Here is a 19,399-nt window from a genome sequence, read left to right as displayed (position 1 = left end):
AGCTCCTCGAATTATAATTATAATTCACGATGCCAATTGCTTCTGCATGCAGTCGTACAGCCGGTATGATTTCATTACTGATCGCGAAAATATTTGTCGCTGCGACAGCTTTGAAAAGGAGGAAACGATACAAAGCGTAGTGTGATGCAATTGATACTGTTAGCTGAAATGGAATATTGTCAATATAATGCAATGTTTTTTTAAATTTATTGAAATATTTCTAGAAGATAATTATTTTTATCAATTTGTTCTATGTGTGATACAATGATCGATTGTCACATTGATAACAATTAACAAAGTATACTTAATTAAACATTAATAATTCCGGTTTAATGGAAACTATTTTCGGCGATAATCCTTTATATATCAATTATTAATTATCTGAAGCGTCATTTATTATACCGATACGACAGTTTGAAGCTCTAGAAATCCTGGTATCATTAAGCTTATCCATAGAAGGGGTGAGATGCATTTAAGCTGAGTATTCTGAACAGGCTGGTCTAGTTACACGCGCATTGAGTGTAGCGTTTGCAGTATAGCATTCCCGAGAGATATCGCACTATTGAAACGGTGCGAGACATGTTACTTACGAGAAACGACCTGGAAATACCTCAGCAAAACGACCGATGGGACTTGACCGTTAGGGAAGCTTCTCATTCTGATCGAGAGTTTTCCTCGCCATAAGCGGAGAAGAGAATGAGAGAGAGATAGAGAGAAAGAGAGCGTTATAGCAGCCGGAGAGGACGCAAAAATGGTCCAACACCTTCTGGAATCCGGTCGAGTCTTTCTAGAGAAAAACGTAATACCAATAGTCACGCTGCACCTACTTTGACAAAGTTCTTTTTCCTTGAGTTCAGCATGTTTCCTTTTTTTCCGTCGCGCTACGTATTTACGAGTAATCCGAGAAATTGGCACTGTGAGCAGCAACGATGCGTTTTGTACTTCTACCAAGAACTCCTGGGGAATTCCATAGTAGTGAAATAACAGTTTATTTTATTTTATAAAGAGACTATGTAATACGTTTCTTACCTAATATTTAGAAAATGCAGTAAAAGAAAATAATATTAAATATTCAAATTACTTGCGTTTAACATAATCACCCTTTTCTATATAATTATATAAAAAAATTCGTGGATCCGAGAAAGCGAAGATAATAAAAGCTAGCTGCTTTCCCTTGAATAACATTAGTGCACTCAAAACTTGTGCCATAACAATAAGAATTCAACTTGAATATCAATATGGTATATAAATAGTGCTCTATTAATCGATACTCTCTATTGAGTTTCATGTATAAAAATTTATCGATCGTGCAAACAAAATGACTACTGTGCAGTCCCTGCGCGTTATTTTCTTATTTCTCTTTTTTATAGTCCATGAGACAGATACATAAAAGTCACGTTAAAAAAATTGCAAAAAATATAGATAAGTATATCTTATCACACTTATCTTAAGGTAATGCTTGAAATAGTCTTAGTCTTTATAAAAGAACCGGATGTAACTCATACAGTTTATTAAACAGTCAATATGTTTCATTTGATTGTTTTGCTCACAGTCGCGATACTCTTTCAGGAAGCTTTTGTCGTTGATGTATTCAAATCCGAAATTCCAGAGCTCAAATATATCAATAAAGGTTAATATAACAATAATCCGTGTATCCGAAAAAGAAAAGCGCTCATAAATTTCTTCTTATTTTGCTCAATCGTCGCAGAAAAATTAAAACGAAAATTTTAATAAGCACTGTTAGCTCGAGCGGCGAGTCTTATGTGTGCGAAAGTCAGAGATACACTAAATGAATACATAGGTGCTGCAGGTCAAATCGGTAATAAGATAATATAAATATACAGAAACAAACATATAGATTATAAGTTATTTGTTGTCATGTAAAAAAACTATTTTAATTTTTAAATTCTATAAACTGCAATTTGTTTTTTAATGTAAAAATTAAATTACTCTCTTATTTATATTTTTATATTAACAAAATTAATATTTATAAGCCAATTTTAGTAATGTATAAAATTAGTCATATTGTTTTTTTCACAATTTTTTATAGCGTGAATACTTGCTGCATTGTGCACACATTGTTCGTTCGAGTTTCTGCGCGTTCTCTCGTACACTATACACAGCATTCGTTTTTAACAACCTTGAGCATAATGAAACGAGGTATATAATAATTATTAATATATGCTCGCGAAATACATATAAACTTCGTCTAAAACATTCGTAAATGATTAGATTTTAGTGGAATACATATTTTGAATTTTTATATACCTGAGAATTAATATTAGAGAATTAATACCATCCTTTTTCTGGAGTAAAAATATTTTATAAACAAACGAATCGCGATTAATAATCTTGCATAACGAGCATGGCTAATTCTTTTTGCAGCTCACGTACCCGTGCACGAGATATCGCAAATGCAAATTTCGCGAATGTCATTTTCGTGTCGCCACGTTATGACATAAATGTTTTTCTACGTTCACAATCTAATGATTTTAATACGTTTGATGCCTCATGTAAAATTCTTGACCTTTCAAATAATCAAACTCACCCGCAATGGGAAATCGCTTAATTGCTTAGAAAGATTTTATACGTAGCAGTGTTCCATTGCTCCATATGATGCGTAAATAATAGTTTCGTAGAAAACTGTATCGTGCATAGGGTGGATCGTCTTTTGCTGTCGGTCGGAAAAGCATCTATGATCCTTTGACATTATCAGCGAAACGAAGTACCGGATAACCACGTTACGAGTCAATCTCTCCGTCAGGAATAAGCAAGTCCCCGGAGGCTTGAATAGAACAGTAAGAGTTATTCCGGTCGCGGAAATTCAAATCGATTTTATTTGCGTTATTCTTAACTTTATTTCAATGGAATTTCTCTACTGATAAATTTATATACCTATAAATAATTTATAATGATCTTGTAAATTGATAGTCACAATTTATATTTATTTTAATCCAATGCTTTCTACATGCATAAATTTGCATAAATTTGCATAATTCTCGTCACGCTTAAAATATGGAATCATTTGGAAAAAGAAACAGTTTTCTCTTCATAACAATGTCGCAATAAATTCTTTCATTCTGTGCGCGCGCGTCTGGTATTTTCTTTATTTTTGCATAAGCGTAGACGTTTGTTTCCGTAATACATCTTGAGACAAATCTCTTGTCGATATTTCTTCGGCAGGAAATTATATTTACGACAATATTTAGACGACTCGGTACTATAAGAAAAAAAAATAAAAAAAATAAAAAAAAATTGATGCTATGGTGCAAGCATTTGTTCGCATGATTTGTAGTTGGTATCACGTTATTTATATATGTTATCTGAGTAGGAAGCACTTACGCTATCGTAACATTTACGTATCTTTTCTATTCAAAATTTCAGATAGCTCGTATGATTAATCGAACTTCTTCATGGAGCAACCATATGGGAAATGTTGCGTGTAATCTAATCGATTGGAAAATGACAACGTCGGATTTCACCTCATGTGTCGGTGATTTATTAAGCTGTTCATGGATAGTAATTACCAAATTGTGTATTTGATCGTAACATAATCGTTTAAGTAGGGATTGCGCTATTACCGTATAAACATAGAGGCGATGAGGGGAACGTTAATTGCTCCATATAGAAAAATTTGATAATTTGATTGTTTTCACGTAGCAAAATATTCATAACCAGATGGTTTCTTATAAAAAGAATCCATAATATATTTGAATTTATGTTTGTATAGCTTTATTACACTCGTATATTTTTGCAAATTTATAAATATCTTTTTAAGTATCTCTTTGTATCCATGAATATATCTGAAAATATCTTGTATATTTAGATTGTCACATTTAGATAACTTATGAGGATTGTCTGATAAGTTTCAAGCCTGATTATAAAGATGACATTACTTCTCGGAAAATGTCGTAAGATGTAAAAGCTGCATCTTTTTAATGCCTATTCCTAAATTTTTTTAAATTCCTATATTTTCTGTTTTGTTTTGACAATCAAATCTTCGCATGCTGTTTATTTTTCAACGATGGAAAAAATCGGACATCCTTGATTAAATATTGAATCTGAAAGGGAAAACTCCCAATGGAAATCTAAACCAAGTTGGATTTTGTTTACGGTGACTCTTTCTTCTGTTGAAGTTTAAATTGCCGCGTTCAAACATGGTCGTGTGTGTTTGATGATGAGCATCCGGGTCGCCCAAAAATTGCAACGACTAAGGAAATAGTTGACAAATCATTGCTTCAAATTGAATTGGATGATCGAAGATTGAAGATCAGAGTGATAGCAGATGCTGCAGGCATATCTGAACGCACGTTCCAAATATTACATGCAAATTTGGATATGAGAAAACTAACCGCGATGGGTGTCACGTTTGCTGATATAATAAACCAAAAACGCATTTGACACATTTCGAAAGAGTATTTGGACTGATTCAAGCAGGATAGAAAGAATTTCTTGCGTCGATTCGTGACTATTGACGAAACAGATATGCACCGTTATACACTGGAGTGCAAAAGGAATAGTCAAAAACCGCCATAAATGAGTATTTTGCAGAGTTTAATCAAACTTTCTTTATTAATACTAGAAAAGAGATGAACAAAATATATTGAGCTATAAAAGAAAGCTATTGAAAAATAAAATAGATTTTGTCTAAAAATATATAATGGTTTCATTCTTAGGCGCAAAAGTCACGTAAATAGATAGATAAAAAATTTATTTAGGTTCTGAAGCATTTCAGCAATAAAACAATAATGTTTAACTGAAATGTCAAACATAATATTGCAACTGAGTCATCTGAATTTTACTATTTTTTAACGATCGCCAATGTACATGAATAAGTACATACATAAAGTGTACGAAATGTAAATGTACCGAGTTAGTGTATTTTGAGATTGCACGGCATTGCACATAAGAATATAATGTAAAAGGTTGTAAAAAGATTGCGCAATATTGAATTTGCTAGATACTTAGAAACGCTGTCACGCGCCGTGCGAGCTTCGGAGAACCTTCGGCACTGCCACAAAATCTTTTAATGAGCTTACCAAGCTTAGAAGCCTTATATCGGCACGTTCCGCGACAAAGTGAACGCGAAAAGCAGCAAACCGTTGGTGGCAGTTGTTGCGTGCACGTCACCGGAATTTCTTCACGTTCCATAAAAAGCCGTAAAAAGAACGCTGCTTTGAATTCGAACGCACGTACGATCGTTGAGAAAGAGCAACCGTGCACCATGGTGAGTTTGTCAATAACATCACAATTGAAGACACAAGCGCGGTCGGGGGAAAAAAATACATTTTATTCTTTCCCGAAAATTTGATTTATTTCATTCAGAGATGTATAGGCTGCTTTGAATTCAAACGCACGTTTACGATCGGTGAGAAAGAGCAACGTGCACCTTGGCGAGTTGATAAATTACAATTGAAGACACGAACGAACGAAAAGAAATGCGTTATTTCCTTCCAAAATTTAATTTATTCCATTTAATAAATGTTTTTCGTTATATTCCGTTATATCCGAGTTATATCCTAAAATTAGGTTGATTTTGCTTTGAAATCAACAAAAGTCAAATACTCCTCTCGTTTCTGAACTCATCTCCTTGATTATAAACTGGTCAAATATTTGGCAACATTGGTGGGATATGTAATAACGACGTATAATTATCACGTGCAACGATGGTTGAAATTTACCAACTACGGTTTAGTGGGAGAGCAACGGGGGAGAGATTAAACTTCCACGTATACAATAGAGCGGTCCTGACTTACGGCGAAGGGCTGTATTGAGAATGAGGGCTCGCCGGACATATCACTTTCCATAGAAACGATCGCGCACAGCCCGGGGGCTGTGTCCTTTGCCGATAACTACGTCGTCGTTGTAATTTCCTCGCTCGCTGACCGCAAGCTCTGAATCTCTGCTTCGTTTCGTTGCGCGCAGTCGCGTTTCATGCCACTTTATTGCGTACGATTTCCTCGTTGGGCTTGGACGCGAATTTAGATCTGGGCAATCCGAGGGGGTGGGGGGGGGGAGAGTTTTATTTCGTCCTTGCTCGAACACCGATGGCGTGTTATCAACTACTAGTTCTCATTTATGTGCGCATCGTTTTCGATAACGGCGACAAAGCCGGCCGGTGCACGCTCGAATGGGAATAACGACCGAGCCAACTTTTCTAACTAAGCGTTCGACGGGCGACTTCCGAAGTAGAGCATCGGGGACAACGCTGTACTGTTACCTCGTAGTGACCAACTTTCCGTTCGTGACGTAACATACTGAACCCGTTTAATTATAGGACGAGCAATTATGCAACTAACGTCAACGAACGACGACTGACGGACCTAGATCGATTGTCGTTCATCTTGTTCTCAATACTCTTTTGTCTCCTTTCGCCTTCATACATATTATATAAATCATATTTTGTATGATAATTTTTTTTTTACCTCTGACGTTATTTCTAACGCGATAGTTTTTGTTTATCTTGATGATTTTGCATTATTTCGTCATTCACAGTGAACGAGCAATATTTCTCAGCCTTTTTTATACCTTTCACCTATGTTGACGAAGCGCATGTCGGGGCGTTCGTGAAACAAATCAGTCATTTATCGATTTGTTTTGTTTCCATCGATACACCTTTACCAATCATAAAGATATCAATAGGACGTGGAATGTTCTCTGTCAAATTCAATTACGATCAATAGTTGGCCTTTGTAACTAACTTAAAATCTTCTGCCGCCGACCTGTTTTCATCAATGCTCTTTCGTGATCTCATAGTATCCCTATTATTCATCGTTGAAGTGTGGACAATAGAGTAAAATTTTGATAACTAGCTAGTCACTGGAAAGACCGAGCGACAGTCCGAGAGATAGGGAGAGTGAGAGTAAGAGAGAGAGAGAGAGAGAGAGAGAGGGAAGTGGAGAAATGGAGCATTGTAGAGAAAACGATCTGCTCTGGCGAAGGCTGTTCTTTGTCGATAACGATTCCACTATTCCTCCTTGCAATTTACTCAGTATAATACCGTGAACTTTGATCTGTCAGAATCCATATTCGTCTTCGTAGCTTCACAGATCGCGAGGTGGAAAAGAGAAGTTATTAAAGCTACTTAATGCTAGACAACAAATCAGCTTTGAGTTGTGTACACGAATCGATTCAGCAAATATTATACAAGTTACAAATTTCCATAGTTCTTCCGCTACATTTTGTAATAAGGGTTTCTGAACATCTATAATTCTATAAGAATTGAAAAATTGGTATTAGAAAAAGAAACATTTTTTTTAGTTTTACATATGAGAATTTTTAATTCCAAAAATGTTTAAGAAAAAATGGATTTGGTGATCTACTTTGTGTTAACGTGAAATTCTTATTATCCAAAGCAGCCAACAATGTTTTTAAAAATATTTTTAAAACATTTGAACATTTTTAAAAATAATGGATTAAGTTCCCTTTATTTTAATATCAAATAAATGTTATTTTTTTAAATTTAATTGATTGATATTAAAGGACACGGTTAATGTTGAAATAAACATTTTCCAAACGTCAAAAATTATCTCTCATTAAAATGAACATACGTTTAATGAAATAAAAGGAACTTAATCTATTATTTTTAACGTAAAAATGGTTTTCAAATATGTTCAACGTTTTAAAATATTTTTAAAAAACATTACGTGTTGTTTGAAATTATTTACACTTTATATAAACAACTGATAATTATATATCATAATTAACGTTATTAATTATAATATTTAACATAAATATGTTGTTAAGAATAATGCTTAAATTCTTTTTTTACAAAACAGTTTATCTCGATAGAGCATTCGCGAAGAATCACAAATATTTTTCTGTAATTTGAATTTTGTATGCGACGGTTGAAATGCGTATGTACATATAGACTCGATGCGTTGATCGCGGTCATCACACCCACTCTCAAGTATGCGCGTCTCTTGTACGCGCAGGAATGCCATGTGTAACTGTGTAGCTCATACATACGCGTGTCCTGGGACATATACACGGACGCTTTTAATTTCACTGCATCCTCTTTTAGATTATTCGATTATCGTAAAACGTCACGTAGCGAGAAAAATTTTTTTTTCTTTGCGACGCGAATTATTAATTGATAATCGAGATTACGTGACAAACAACAAAAGAGCGAAGAACATATAATCACTCTTTTTCATTTTGAATGAAAATGGACAGAAGATTACAATTTTGAATATTTATATATATATTAATAGCGACTAGTGATCCTGAATATTTTTTTGACATTTTTTTATAAGTACTCAGAATATCATTTATTGCATTATGTTTCATATAGAGTTCGTGAATTTTTGTGAATATGATTTCTTAATTTTATTTAGTTATCTTTGATAAGACATAATATAGAAAGTCTTAGCGTCTATTATATAAATTGGACATTTTAATAACAAGAAGATTCTTCTGCAATGTCCATATTAAAATTACTTGTAGATGATCGCTATATGGTCAGCATGAAGAAACGCGGAAGCAACGAGAATAAAGGTAGTAAGAAGAGTCAGAATGGTGGCAACACTATCGATAAAACGGATTCGGGAAGTCTGAGCGATGATGAAAATCAAGGCTTCGGAAATTGGCTTCGATCCAGTACTGGTGTCGAAATGATGTGGCTCTTCGTAATCGCGAATTCGATGTTGATCTTCGTGACGATGGCTTGGCCAAACATGAGAGAATCCTTCTACATCATCAAAGACTATCTCATGGGAGAAGAGGATTAAATGATCTCAATCAAGGAGATAGTTTAGGAATAATTTTCGATAATTTAGAATTGTTTAGAAATAATTTATTGTGGTAAATTTAAACAAGCGTAGAAACATTAGTCTCAATTCTTAAAGTTATTAGATATATCCTTTAACATCAGCTTTATCCTTTTATCGTTTAGATTATTAATTCATCATAAAACAGTATTAATATCCGTCTTAAATTCAGTAATAAATCAAAACTAAGGGATAACTGGAACTGATAGCAGAATAAGATAATAGGATAGCAAATTAATTTCATTATTGCTATTAATTTTTATTAATTATATAGTAACTATATTTTATCATTTATAAAAATTATAAAACAATTTTCAATTCAGTACGAGTGTGAACTGCGTTTAAGATCAATAGATAAATCAAGAGATACACTGAGAAAAAGATATTTAAAGACACTTATTTTTTTATGGGACATAAATTAATTTCACTAAAATAAATTTTTATTTAAATAATTTTATTCTTTGCAAATAATTTAAAAATTAATAAAAAACGTGAAATATATTTCATATAAATAGATATTTTGTTATCGCAAATTTTTTTTTATAAATCTAAAAGAAAACGTTACATTTGCTTGCTGATACTTTGAGACTTTTTTTTTCTCAGTGTAGAGATTTAAGAAGATGAACGAAAAATGATCGTCGTAAATTTTCAAAAGATTTAATATTCTTGCAAATGCCACAAAATGGGTAAACAGAACTGTGACAGAACTTCTTTTTCGCTCAGCGTTTGAAAGTCAGATGTGCAGATCGTGATATATTTGCACAAGATAAAACGCTTCCCCATATTTTTCTTGCTAGAAGTTCCTCTTGAAAGAGTAAACCTCCAAGATCCACAGGTCATATAACTTTTAGAGGAATAGACGATTAAGTTTACTATTAAATATTACATACAAACAGTTTTAGTTTTCAGGTAGTATTAAAATAATTTTTATGAAAATTCACAGTAGTGTTTGTGACAAAATATTTTTCAGAATATTATTATTTACAAAAATCGTATGCGTAAATTTAAGTATTTAGAAGTGTGCAAAAATAATTTTTATAACATTGATATTTGATAACAAGAAATTTAAAGCATATCTTTTTATAAGATTAGAAAATGCAAATATAATTCAACGACGTCCAAGAATATATTGAAGTAATTGAATAGATTTTTAAATTCATTAAACGTTAAAATAAATATTTACGAGTTAAGTAAATTATGAAAAGTGCAAGATTAGAATGTAACATTTTAAAATTTTATGTGAAGTTATTCTTAGTGTATGCGTCCCTCATCAATAGTATAAGACTGATAGTTTTATTAGTCGGCAATGTTATACGGTATATTTAGGATACATTATATCCTTACCGCAATGCTATACATCGAATGTTGTATTACCGCGTCGTAATAATCAACCGCAACCGCAAGGCCTTGTCATGTTGACGTTTATTATTCGCGGGGTGTTTCTCCTCGGCGCATTGAGCTGGTACAGTGCCACCGTCTGGAAGGTAATCGACGGTTACTTCCAGGACCAGTTTCGCGCTTACTTGCAGGAAGAGTATCGCAAACATTCGCGGATCAAGGCCGACGCCGAGAGCGCCGGGGCTGTCGATAAGGGGCCTGTTCCGAGCGCGTTGCCAGCCGAGCTAGGTCTGAGTCGCTGCAGCATCGCGGAAACCTACGGTTCCAGCGCGGTATACCCGGCCGACATCGCAGACGCCTGTCCGCGTGCAGTCGTTCCGAGCGGGAAACCAGAGGAAGCGTTGGCAGGTGGCACCAGCGAAATCGCGGCCGCCGTCGTCGCCGTAGGCACCGGTACCACCGATAAAAATGCATTCCCGGCGGACGCGACGGCGGCGGCGCAGAAAAGTAGGAAACGGCTGAGCGGCAGCAACACGCGCGATAAAGAACGGCGACCAAGTGCCATCAATCAAGACGGCGACCGCGAAGAGGATGCGATCGAGGGAAACGTACTCCTCCCGTTTCCCGCGTCGTCCGCGCGTCGTCGTCCCGAGAAACCGCGACGTCGTCTCGGCCGTTTCCCGCGTCGTCCGCGCGTCGTCGTCCCGAGAAACCGCGACGTCGTCTCGGCAGGAGGGGATTATCGCGTGTCTCGAAAGAGGTCTCGAGGGAGATATCGCGGGAAAAGCCGAGGACTCGAAGAGCGAACACGCTCGTCCCGACCGACTCCGGTTACGCCGCCGCGAGTGACGGCGCTGGAGATGATGATTTCTCAGAGTTCGAGGAAGAGATGAAGGATCAAGGGGTCCCCCGCGAGGAAGGAGTCCTCGTGTCGGAGCTACCATTCAAGCCCAAGGCGGACATCGGCCGCTTGGATAGGGTCACCGCGGAAGAGTTTTGTCCTCTGACCTTGGAGGATGAGACTTCCTGCGGGGAAACCACCACGTGGCCGTGACCGCGCGAGATGAGTGGCCGTCGCGGTAAAATTGGAAGCGTTAGATCGCACGGAAAAAAGTTGCGCATTAACAGCGGGATATCGAGGAGCTTAGGAACATATGTTTAGAAAGCGGAGGACTGTTATTAGAATAAACCTGTTCAATTAGTTTCGCGGCTTTATTAAGGACGATGATGATAGATCTAGTGCGAGGACGTTTTAGAGCCTGTTGTTGTTGGCGTATTGCAATTTATTCAGTTCGCAACATGAGTAGGATGAAGTAAGGCTATGACGTGTAATCGTAATAGCAATGTATTACTATCTTTTTAATAGATCGAATCAAATCTTGATTAAATATAGCTAGCCAAGATAATTAACTTTGCGTTAACATTTTATTTTTCTGAGTCAGATATGAAATGTATACGTATTTAGAACAACCTTAGCTTTCTAATTGTTTCTTGCTGCGCATTCTACAATAAATTTATTATTCTATTCGATTTCGAAGATTTTTATGATATTACAATAATTATGATATTAGTTGAATTTTCGATGTCTAAGGATATTTTGAATTTTGTGTTAACAGTTTTTTTTTTCAGATATAAAATACGTACGCATTTAGAATAAACAGAATTTCTAATTATTTCCTGCTGCACATACTATACTGTAATAAATCTTTTATTCTATGTTGTCAGTGATTTATAAAGGCAATCATTATGGTACCAGTCGAAAATGAGTTTTCACTGCCTAAGGATATTTTGAGAATCCAGGGCAGATATAATTTCGCGAATCAAACAGGGTCACAAAATAAGGTACCACTGTCCTTTGACCTTGCGAAAAGAGGTTCTACTGGAAGAGAAACTAGCGAGTGACCGTGAGAAGTTAGAGAAATCGCAATTTACAGTGCCGTATTGGAAACACTTGTGCGGCGGAAAAAATCGAAAACGCATGATTATAAGACGCGTGATTCGTCTGCATGTATCTCATTGTATATGCTGAAGGATAAAATTAAAAATTGATATGTGAGTGTGTCGCAATAGTGGACATGCGTTTGTCGCGTTATGTAAAGCTGACAGATGCCATTAAGTAAATAATGACTGAATGACACGCGTAGGAGATGCTTTGCAAATGTAATTTCAAGGAAGATCAAAGCATTTTAAGCGTCTTAAACTGTTTTTTAGACGTTACACCACATTTCGCTTATTTAAGCAAAATATTTTAATTTTGAATATTTATTTTTATTTTTATTGAATAATAAAACCTACGAACAGCTCGTAGCAAAGAGATGAAATTTGTTAATGGCGCTCGAGAGTAAAATTGAGCGAAATTTCTAATTAACAGAATAAATTTAATCGCACACTCATTTTATAAATTGTATACGTTGCGAGTAAACGAGAAAAATCCATTTTTTCATAATGCGTTTACATTAATAATAATGTATGCAACGCATTACGTCCTTTTATACTTGGCTATGTTAATGAAGCAATTTTCATTACCGTCATGGAAATTAATGATTTTTTTACGGATACTGTCCGTGCAAATCAATTTTTGTTTCAAGCAATTAAACGCAAATATAAATAAAGTAATAAACTTTATTCATCATTATTCGTAAGAACTGTTGAAAACTTGCTAATCTTGCGTTTTAGTTTACATTTATAATCGTTACATGTACATTTGTTCTTTAAAATTTGCATTTTTATTATTATCACTACAGAATATATAAATTTCAATTTTTTATTACTATATAAGTGCGACCTAAATTAAACTGAATAACTCTTAAACATATAATTCTTTTTGACATAAATTAACATTTTGCTGTTATAGAATAGAACCGTGTTAATAATATTAATAGCGTACGCGATTGTGTCCAAGACTAACATAAAATTATAAATTATTCAAAATAATTTTATTCGCGATAAAATATGGTAGTTAGATATAAAGTGTACATTACAAAAGCAATTATTCAAGCAATTTAAAGCAATAAACTGTATTATTTCGAATTCCCGTAGTCGATGGTTTTCATTTGCCTGCCACATTAGCCATGTAATGATGTCGCATCAGATTGTCAGTTTACACGCATGCTGAAGCACCCGGCTTTTTGTTACTTTGAAAAGCCTCGCCAATTGACTGCGCAAATCAAGCAATTTACATTCGCTAAATGCGCGCGGTATCGATTGCATTCAAAAGCGGTGACGTCCGCGAATGCGCGCTGACATGAAGAGGAATACTAACAGTGTTGTCGAAGTACGAATAACAATAATACAGGATAGTAGCTTATCATAACGTCAATCGCCTTTGTCCTTCGCAATTTGAATAAACAAAATGTCTCTGAATCATTATTATCTGTAACAATAATGACAACAAAACGGCAGTTTACACAAATTGATTGTAGTGCGATAATGAAATTAATTCGCAGATAATTGCGTAACGTCGCTGAAACACGAGTGCCTCAAAATAGGAACATTTCATTAGTATCTCGTTAACGTCTGTCTCGTGAAGAACAATCTGCGTAGTTACTTTTGATTATTTATAATGTTCGAAGCGTGTTTGATACAGGAAACGTGTTCGTGGATACGATGCCGCATTGAATTAGTCAGTGTAATAAGAGCAACGTGTCTATACGTGCAAAACATGTTCTCCAGGTGCATCTATGCTGAATGTACCTGTGATAGATACGACAGCGTAGAAACGGAATTCTAAATATGGAATTTAAATGCCTTTGAATATTTTATTCTGCACGAATAAAGTAGCGAACTAGTATTCAGATCGAGATATCTGATACGTTAAATAAAATTCTTCCGGAATGTTAGTTCGAGCATTGACTGTTTCTTTTGCCGTGTGATATATTACTTCGGTTGCGCAACGAAGTATGTGCGATTAATTCCAGATTCAATTTTCGTTTACGCGATGAAAGACCGCATGGGTTTTAATCTGATCCGAAATTTACAGATCGATGATTGAAGTCTTACTGGAACAGCGTAATCGCGCGAATCTCGATAGATTTTTTATTCGAGCACGTGCCACAGACAAAAAAAAACGCACATTGAAATTGCAACCACACTTAGTATTTATTATCAATTTACATTAGAACGCTATTTTTGCAACGAAACAGTGATGTGCAACTTACACAGATTGAATCAAAGGTGTTGCAAGCATAATTTTTTTCAAATGTAAGATTAGCAGGCCTATGCCAGTTACAGTGGTTTTTATTGTTGAATAATAATTTTAACTTATTACTAAATAATTTATTTAATAATAAAAGCAATATTTCTTTATACCAATTGATTCAGATTTATTATTCCCTGCATACACGTATCAAGTATAAGATACAATTATTAAAAAATGAATAATTTACCTGATATTTTAATTATACCAAATATGCCAGAATAAAGTACAAAATATGTAAGCAATTGATTTTTTATATCTTTTTATACTCTTATGTAAAATATTTAGAGAATATTTCGTAAAAAAATCAAATAATTAAAAAAAAACAAAGATGGTTTTAAGATTCTCGAAAAGTTTTGAAAAGTTTTCTTTACTTAAAAAAAAACCAACTACACTATATAATATTATTTTCAATACGAAATGATAGAAAATAAAATTTTCATGTTTCATTTATTTTTTATAGCCTGTAACATCCTTTTAGCAATTTACTCTGTACGTATGCATAAATGGAAAGAACGGTTTTGTTAAAGTATCTAAAAATTTAGCTGGATATAGATTTAAAAACAATTTAATTAAATCATTACAATAATTATGTAGGATGTCCAAGCTGATTGCTACAACATCAAAACTTTTTATATTATTTATCATTCTTGATCGTTCATAATTATTTTGACAAAAAAATATTTCTACAGGTCTGTACCTAGCTCAATTTTTAGATACTTCGGCAAAACCGTTTTTTCCGTGTAGTCATGCGAGAACATAATCGAGTTGGCGAATTACAAAAAAATTGCGGGATTTATTAAATCGTTTGCCGAGTATCGTTCTACAAAAGTGTTCCATACAAAAAATGTGTTGCGTGCCGTAACGATGCAACATTTCCTCGTACAGACACGAGGGGGAAATAATGTCGGGAGGAGCGGTTGTGGACACATAGGGTAATTTCCTATGTAATCGAGAAAATACATCGGCAATGGCCTCCTTACAGTAGCCGTCGATTTCTCGTAACGACTTTCCGCGCGCGCGCGCGTGCGTTCTGATTTGGCGCTACGTCTTTTTATCTGCTCCTCTCTCGTATCGCAAGAATTATAATGCGAATGATAGCACGTCCGCGCAGATATCTTGATCTACTTCCGGAGCGCACTGGCGAGCGGTAGAGAAAGGTACAGACGAGTTGGGCTTCATTAATATCATGCTTTAAGATGATATATATATTACATCTGTCTCTAGGCTAATGATCGAAGATAATTCTCATCGCTCTCGTTATATCAAAAAATCTTACGTCCTACTATTCCAATATACCGTAATGCGCGAAATGCGGGTGTTTATAGATTCCAAAATTCAAATTTTAATGTGATGATCGATTTGTTTTGTTAGGCTACAGGAAAAAATAACGAGAGCCAAGTTGTAATTATAAATTTTATAATGTATATCCTGAAGGTACATTTATACTGACAGAAGATATACATTCATCGTGAAGATACATTTATGTTGAGAGAAAAGAATAATTCCAATTAACATGATTTTATGATAATTCATAGTCCTTTTTGGTGCCAATACATTTATAAGTATTTTAACCGTGTAAATTACTGTTATTCTTATTATTTAAAAATAAGCAAAAAAATAAGCAAATGTTTAAAAATAGTTATGTTTGTTATAATTGTGGTTGCATTTACTACACGAAAACGTTAATTTTATTTTTATCATTTATATTTTTTGACATTTTATTATATCAATATTTTAAATTATAGTTTATAGTAATATTATTTTTATAATTGATAGAATTACAAACACAAGATTATTATTCCTAATGTTATAACAGTAACGACTATAAAAATAGAGTTCCTAATTATAATTTTTTTAATCATATAATTTTAGTCACAAATACCGAACTTTTCTTTTATTATAATGTTTCGCGTTATAAGACGTTCAATTTTCTCAAAACAATTACGCATAATAAACGCCTCGAGAGGAGCTCCAACATCGTGACCCTACTTTCTCAATTTTGGCAAGAAGAAAGTAGTCCGGAATTTTAATCTTCTCACCGTTTTCAAGCTTCGCGGTGATTGGCAAGAAGAAGAGGAATTTTGGAGCAATTAAGTGAGACACGCAAATGAACCGTAAAACCGTTCGCTACGAATTGAATAGACATTGGAGAAAATCTAGTTTCACTTTTGCGCCTTTGTGTCCTTCTTCCCCTTGTTCTTCGCATGCCATGCATCCTGCTCCATATAATGGATTTCTTAATGAAGATTATCTGTTGCATTGGTTACAGCCGCCAGCATGGCGTTAATTGGATCTCGCGCGCTGGTATCACGTGCGAATGGATTTGGGGTGTGACGCTATTTACACCTGCGAATAATGCTAACTCGAGAGCGCGTTTCACTTCGCTTGACGCCGACGATTAAAACTATGCGGAATTAATTTACGTGACAAGCCTGAGTCTGTGTATGTATGTACGTACGTGCAAGGTCGTGTCTTCTGACATTTTCGTACGTAACCGATAAACACGTATTCATGGAGCGATAGCTGTAATACTTGTTTTTTAAACCGTTCATATATCGGATAACTTTGTTACATAATTTGCTGTACGCATACTTCTAACGTAAACAGGATGGCGATCTTTTCATAGTAAAATTTCCGGTATAAAATTGTTCAGGATATATTTTATATTATAGAATTCTTGTAATAAATTGTTTTAAATTTTTATTTTATTACATGTGATTAATCCTTGGCTATAAAAAACATTGACATTAAAAATATCTAATTAACATTATTAGTTTTATTCTACAATAAAATAGAATCATAATTGTTTCTGAGACTATTCTATATTTTTTAGCATTGTAGAATAGAAAATAAAGTTGATTTCTTTCTTCGTTAGAGATGCACCATTATTTCAGGCAGCAAAAATAAGTACCTAGATATTATTAAAAGTAGAGAATAAGATTGTTTTTTACGACCTCTCATTTACATTTTGTATAATATCTGTCAGTTAATAATCAATATATTTAAAATTGAAAATTTAACGATTACATTCGTCAATGTGTTACTCAATTGATTCTAAACTCAAAGTTATAAAATATTACTTTGAATGTTATTTATAAAAATATGATTACATTGCATAATGGCTCGAAGAGAAACCGAGCACGTATTATGGAACTGTTTGGATTGGAATTATTCCGATTCTCTTAAAAAATATAATAAAAATCTAGGAAATAATTGAATAATTTGATGAATCGACTAAGATGTCCGCATGGAAGTAAAAAGATTCAGATGCAAATTTGGACTGACGTAATATTTTTTATAACAAATTCTTTGCAGTATTTTCAGATGAAGATCTTTACCTGAAAATACATCACATATAAAATATTATTTGAATATTAAGATTGTATTATGATCGTTATTGAACTTTCTTGACTTCATGAATGTTTTAAAACTTCTAGTAAACATCTCAACACGCAAGCAAGCATCTTATAAATTTTCAATATGTACATACCATCTTTGCAGGGAGAAGCTGCAAAATCTCATGCTATTATTTAATTTTGCATAGCTCATAATGTGTACAGCCGAATAAACAACAAAGAAAATATTTAGATGTACATGCATTTATAATATAATGCGCTCAAAGTTTACAAAGAATGAGTAAGTATGTAATTAAATGCTAAAACGTATATACCTTGAGAAAGTTTTGAAATGGTCAAAAGTAAAAATGCTTTATAACAAATGTCGGCATTGTCGGCACATATTGGCATCATAACGACAGACTAGCTGACTCGTGTGATGCACCCTCAATGATACGATTCTTTAATCTAAATGTTTATTTTTAATTAGATAAATGAAGGCAACGGTATCTTCTTAAAGCACGTACGCGACGGTAAACAATGTTGAATTGAGATATCACGTAAAGATTATCGTAAAATCAAACTCTTAAAAGGCTAGTGGAAATCCGCTCGAAATTTTATCTCCTTGCACGCGAGTTTCGACCGAAATGTTGCTCAGCGAGCAAGATAGGCCTCGCAACACGACACGCGTCGGAAAGACACACATTTATTTTCTTCCGCGAATCGTGTCGAGTACAAAACACCGGTAGTTACTCCTGCACTGAATCGCAGTCGGTAGGTAGGTAAGTGAACGACCTTAATGCAACGGTATTTGTGCGTGATTTTCAAAGCACGTATGACAACGGCACGTATGTACGACGTGTGTAAAGCCGCGAACCGAAACTGCTCCGGTTACCTCGCCCAGATTTGTCGCGACGATTCGTGGATTAAGCAATGCTGTGGGAATAAACGGAACGGAAAATAGTAGGTTTTGCCAAAAAAGTTTGGTAATTAGTTGACAAATGTTGAGTAAAATAATTTTAATTAAACATTCAATTAATATAATCATAAATAATTTTATTTTTTTAATATTTAGTAAATGTCACCAAACATAATAACCGTTTGGTAATACTTATTAAATATTTGGGAAAATAAAATTACTTTTGCTTATATTAACCAAATACTTAATTGGCATTATTTTATTAAAAATTTAGCACCCATTATTGAAGTCTTTTTTCAGTGCCTACTTGTAGAACTTCGCGAAAAACTAACAATATTTAATATAATTTTTTTACTTGCACCATCATTAAAATTGATATAAAAATAAGATAGATAAATAAATAAAAAAATTTTTTTTTAATTTTTAATGTTTAACTTGAATAAACTATACCTATTTTGTACAATTAAATAATTGTTAAATCAACCCAATGTTTAATTAAATGTTGGACTAAATATTTCAGTTTTTCAAAGAATTTTTTTCTGAATATATTAAATATAAATACTTAGCATTAATAAATGAGATAAAACTATGATGTATATAACTTAAATGGAAAAGAGCTAACAGGATTGGAGCAGACTTTCTAAATATTTAAATTTGAATTTACATTGCGGATTATTTACGTTAAGGCGATGAGTAGTTATAAAATTAAAAAGGAGACAAAAAAAATATTTATCATATTTTTATAATAAATATTCTTCTCTCGTGATAAATATTTTAAATATCTGGACGCAAATAGAAAGTAGTAACTTATTTGACGTTTCTAGGCGTTAATTAACAGCAT

General features: G+C 34.0%; 3 protein-coding genes across 3 annotated transcripts in view; 2 read left to right on the top strand and 1 right to left on the bottom strand.

Annotated features, from left to right (window-relative positions):
- Nucleotides 1-19,399, bottom strand: part of LOC105198204 — a 105,895-nt gene that overhangs the window by 84,726 nt on the left and 1,770 nt on the right. The gene's annotated exons all lie outside the window — the stretch shown is intronic.
- On the top strand, nt 3,770-9,451 carry LOC105198201. The gene is made up of 2 exons (XM_011164853.3): nt 3,770-5,227; nt 8,446-9,451. Exon 2 carries the CDS (start codon nt 8,457-8,459, stop codon nt 8,727-8,729), a length of 273 nt encoding a protein of 90 aa, XP_011163155.1. The 5' UTR covers nt 3,770-5,227; nt 8,446-8,456; the 3' UTR covers nt 8,730-9,451.
- LOC105198202 lies at nt 9,600-13,144 on the top strand. Its single transcript, XM_039456229.1, has 2 exons — nt 9,600-10,723; nt 10,780-13,144. Exons 1-2 carry the CDS (start codon nt 10,181-10,183, stop codon nt 11,158-11,160), a joined length of 924 nt encoding a protein of 307 aa, XP_039312163.1. The 5' UTR covers nt 9,600-10,180; the 3' UTR covers nt 11,161-13,144.

Source organism: Solenopsis invicta, chromosome 12, assembly GCF_016802725.1.
Source record: "Solenopsis invicta isolate M01_SB chromosome 12, UNIL_Sinv_3.0, whole genome shotgun sequence".
NCBI classification, from domain to species: domain Eukaryota; kingdom Metazoa; phylum Arthropoda; class Insecta; order Hymenoptera; family Formicidae; genus Solenopsis; species Solenopsis invicta.
This window is presented reverse-complemented; position numbering and strand designations above follow the sequence as displayed.

Excerpts from the sequence above, each read along its gene's own strand:
- LOC105198201 (XM_011164853.3), top strand. The coding sequence starts at position 8,457 with ATGGTCAGCATGAAGAAACGCGGAAGCAACGAGAATAAAGGTAGTAAG.
- LOC105198202 (XM_039456229.1), top strand. The coding sequence starts at position 10,181 with ATGTTGACGTTTATTATTCGCGGGGTGTTTCTCCTCGGCGCATTGAGC. Across the intron at positions 10,724-10,779 it reads TCGAGGGAAACGTACTCCTC|CCGTTTCCCGCGTCGTCCGC; the intron begins CCGTTTCCCGCG and ends ACGTCGTCTCGG.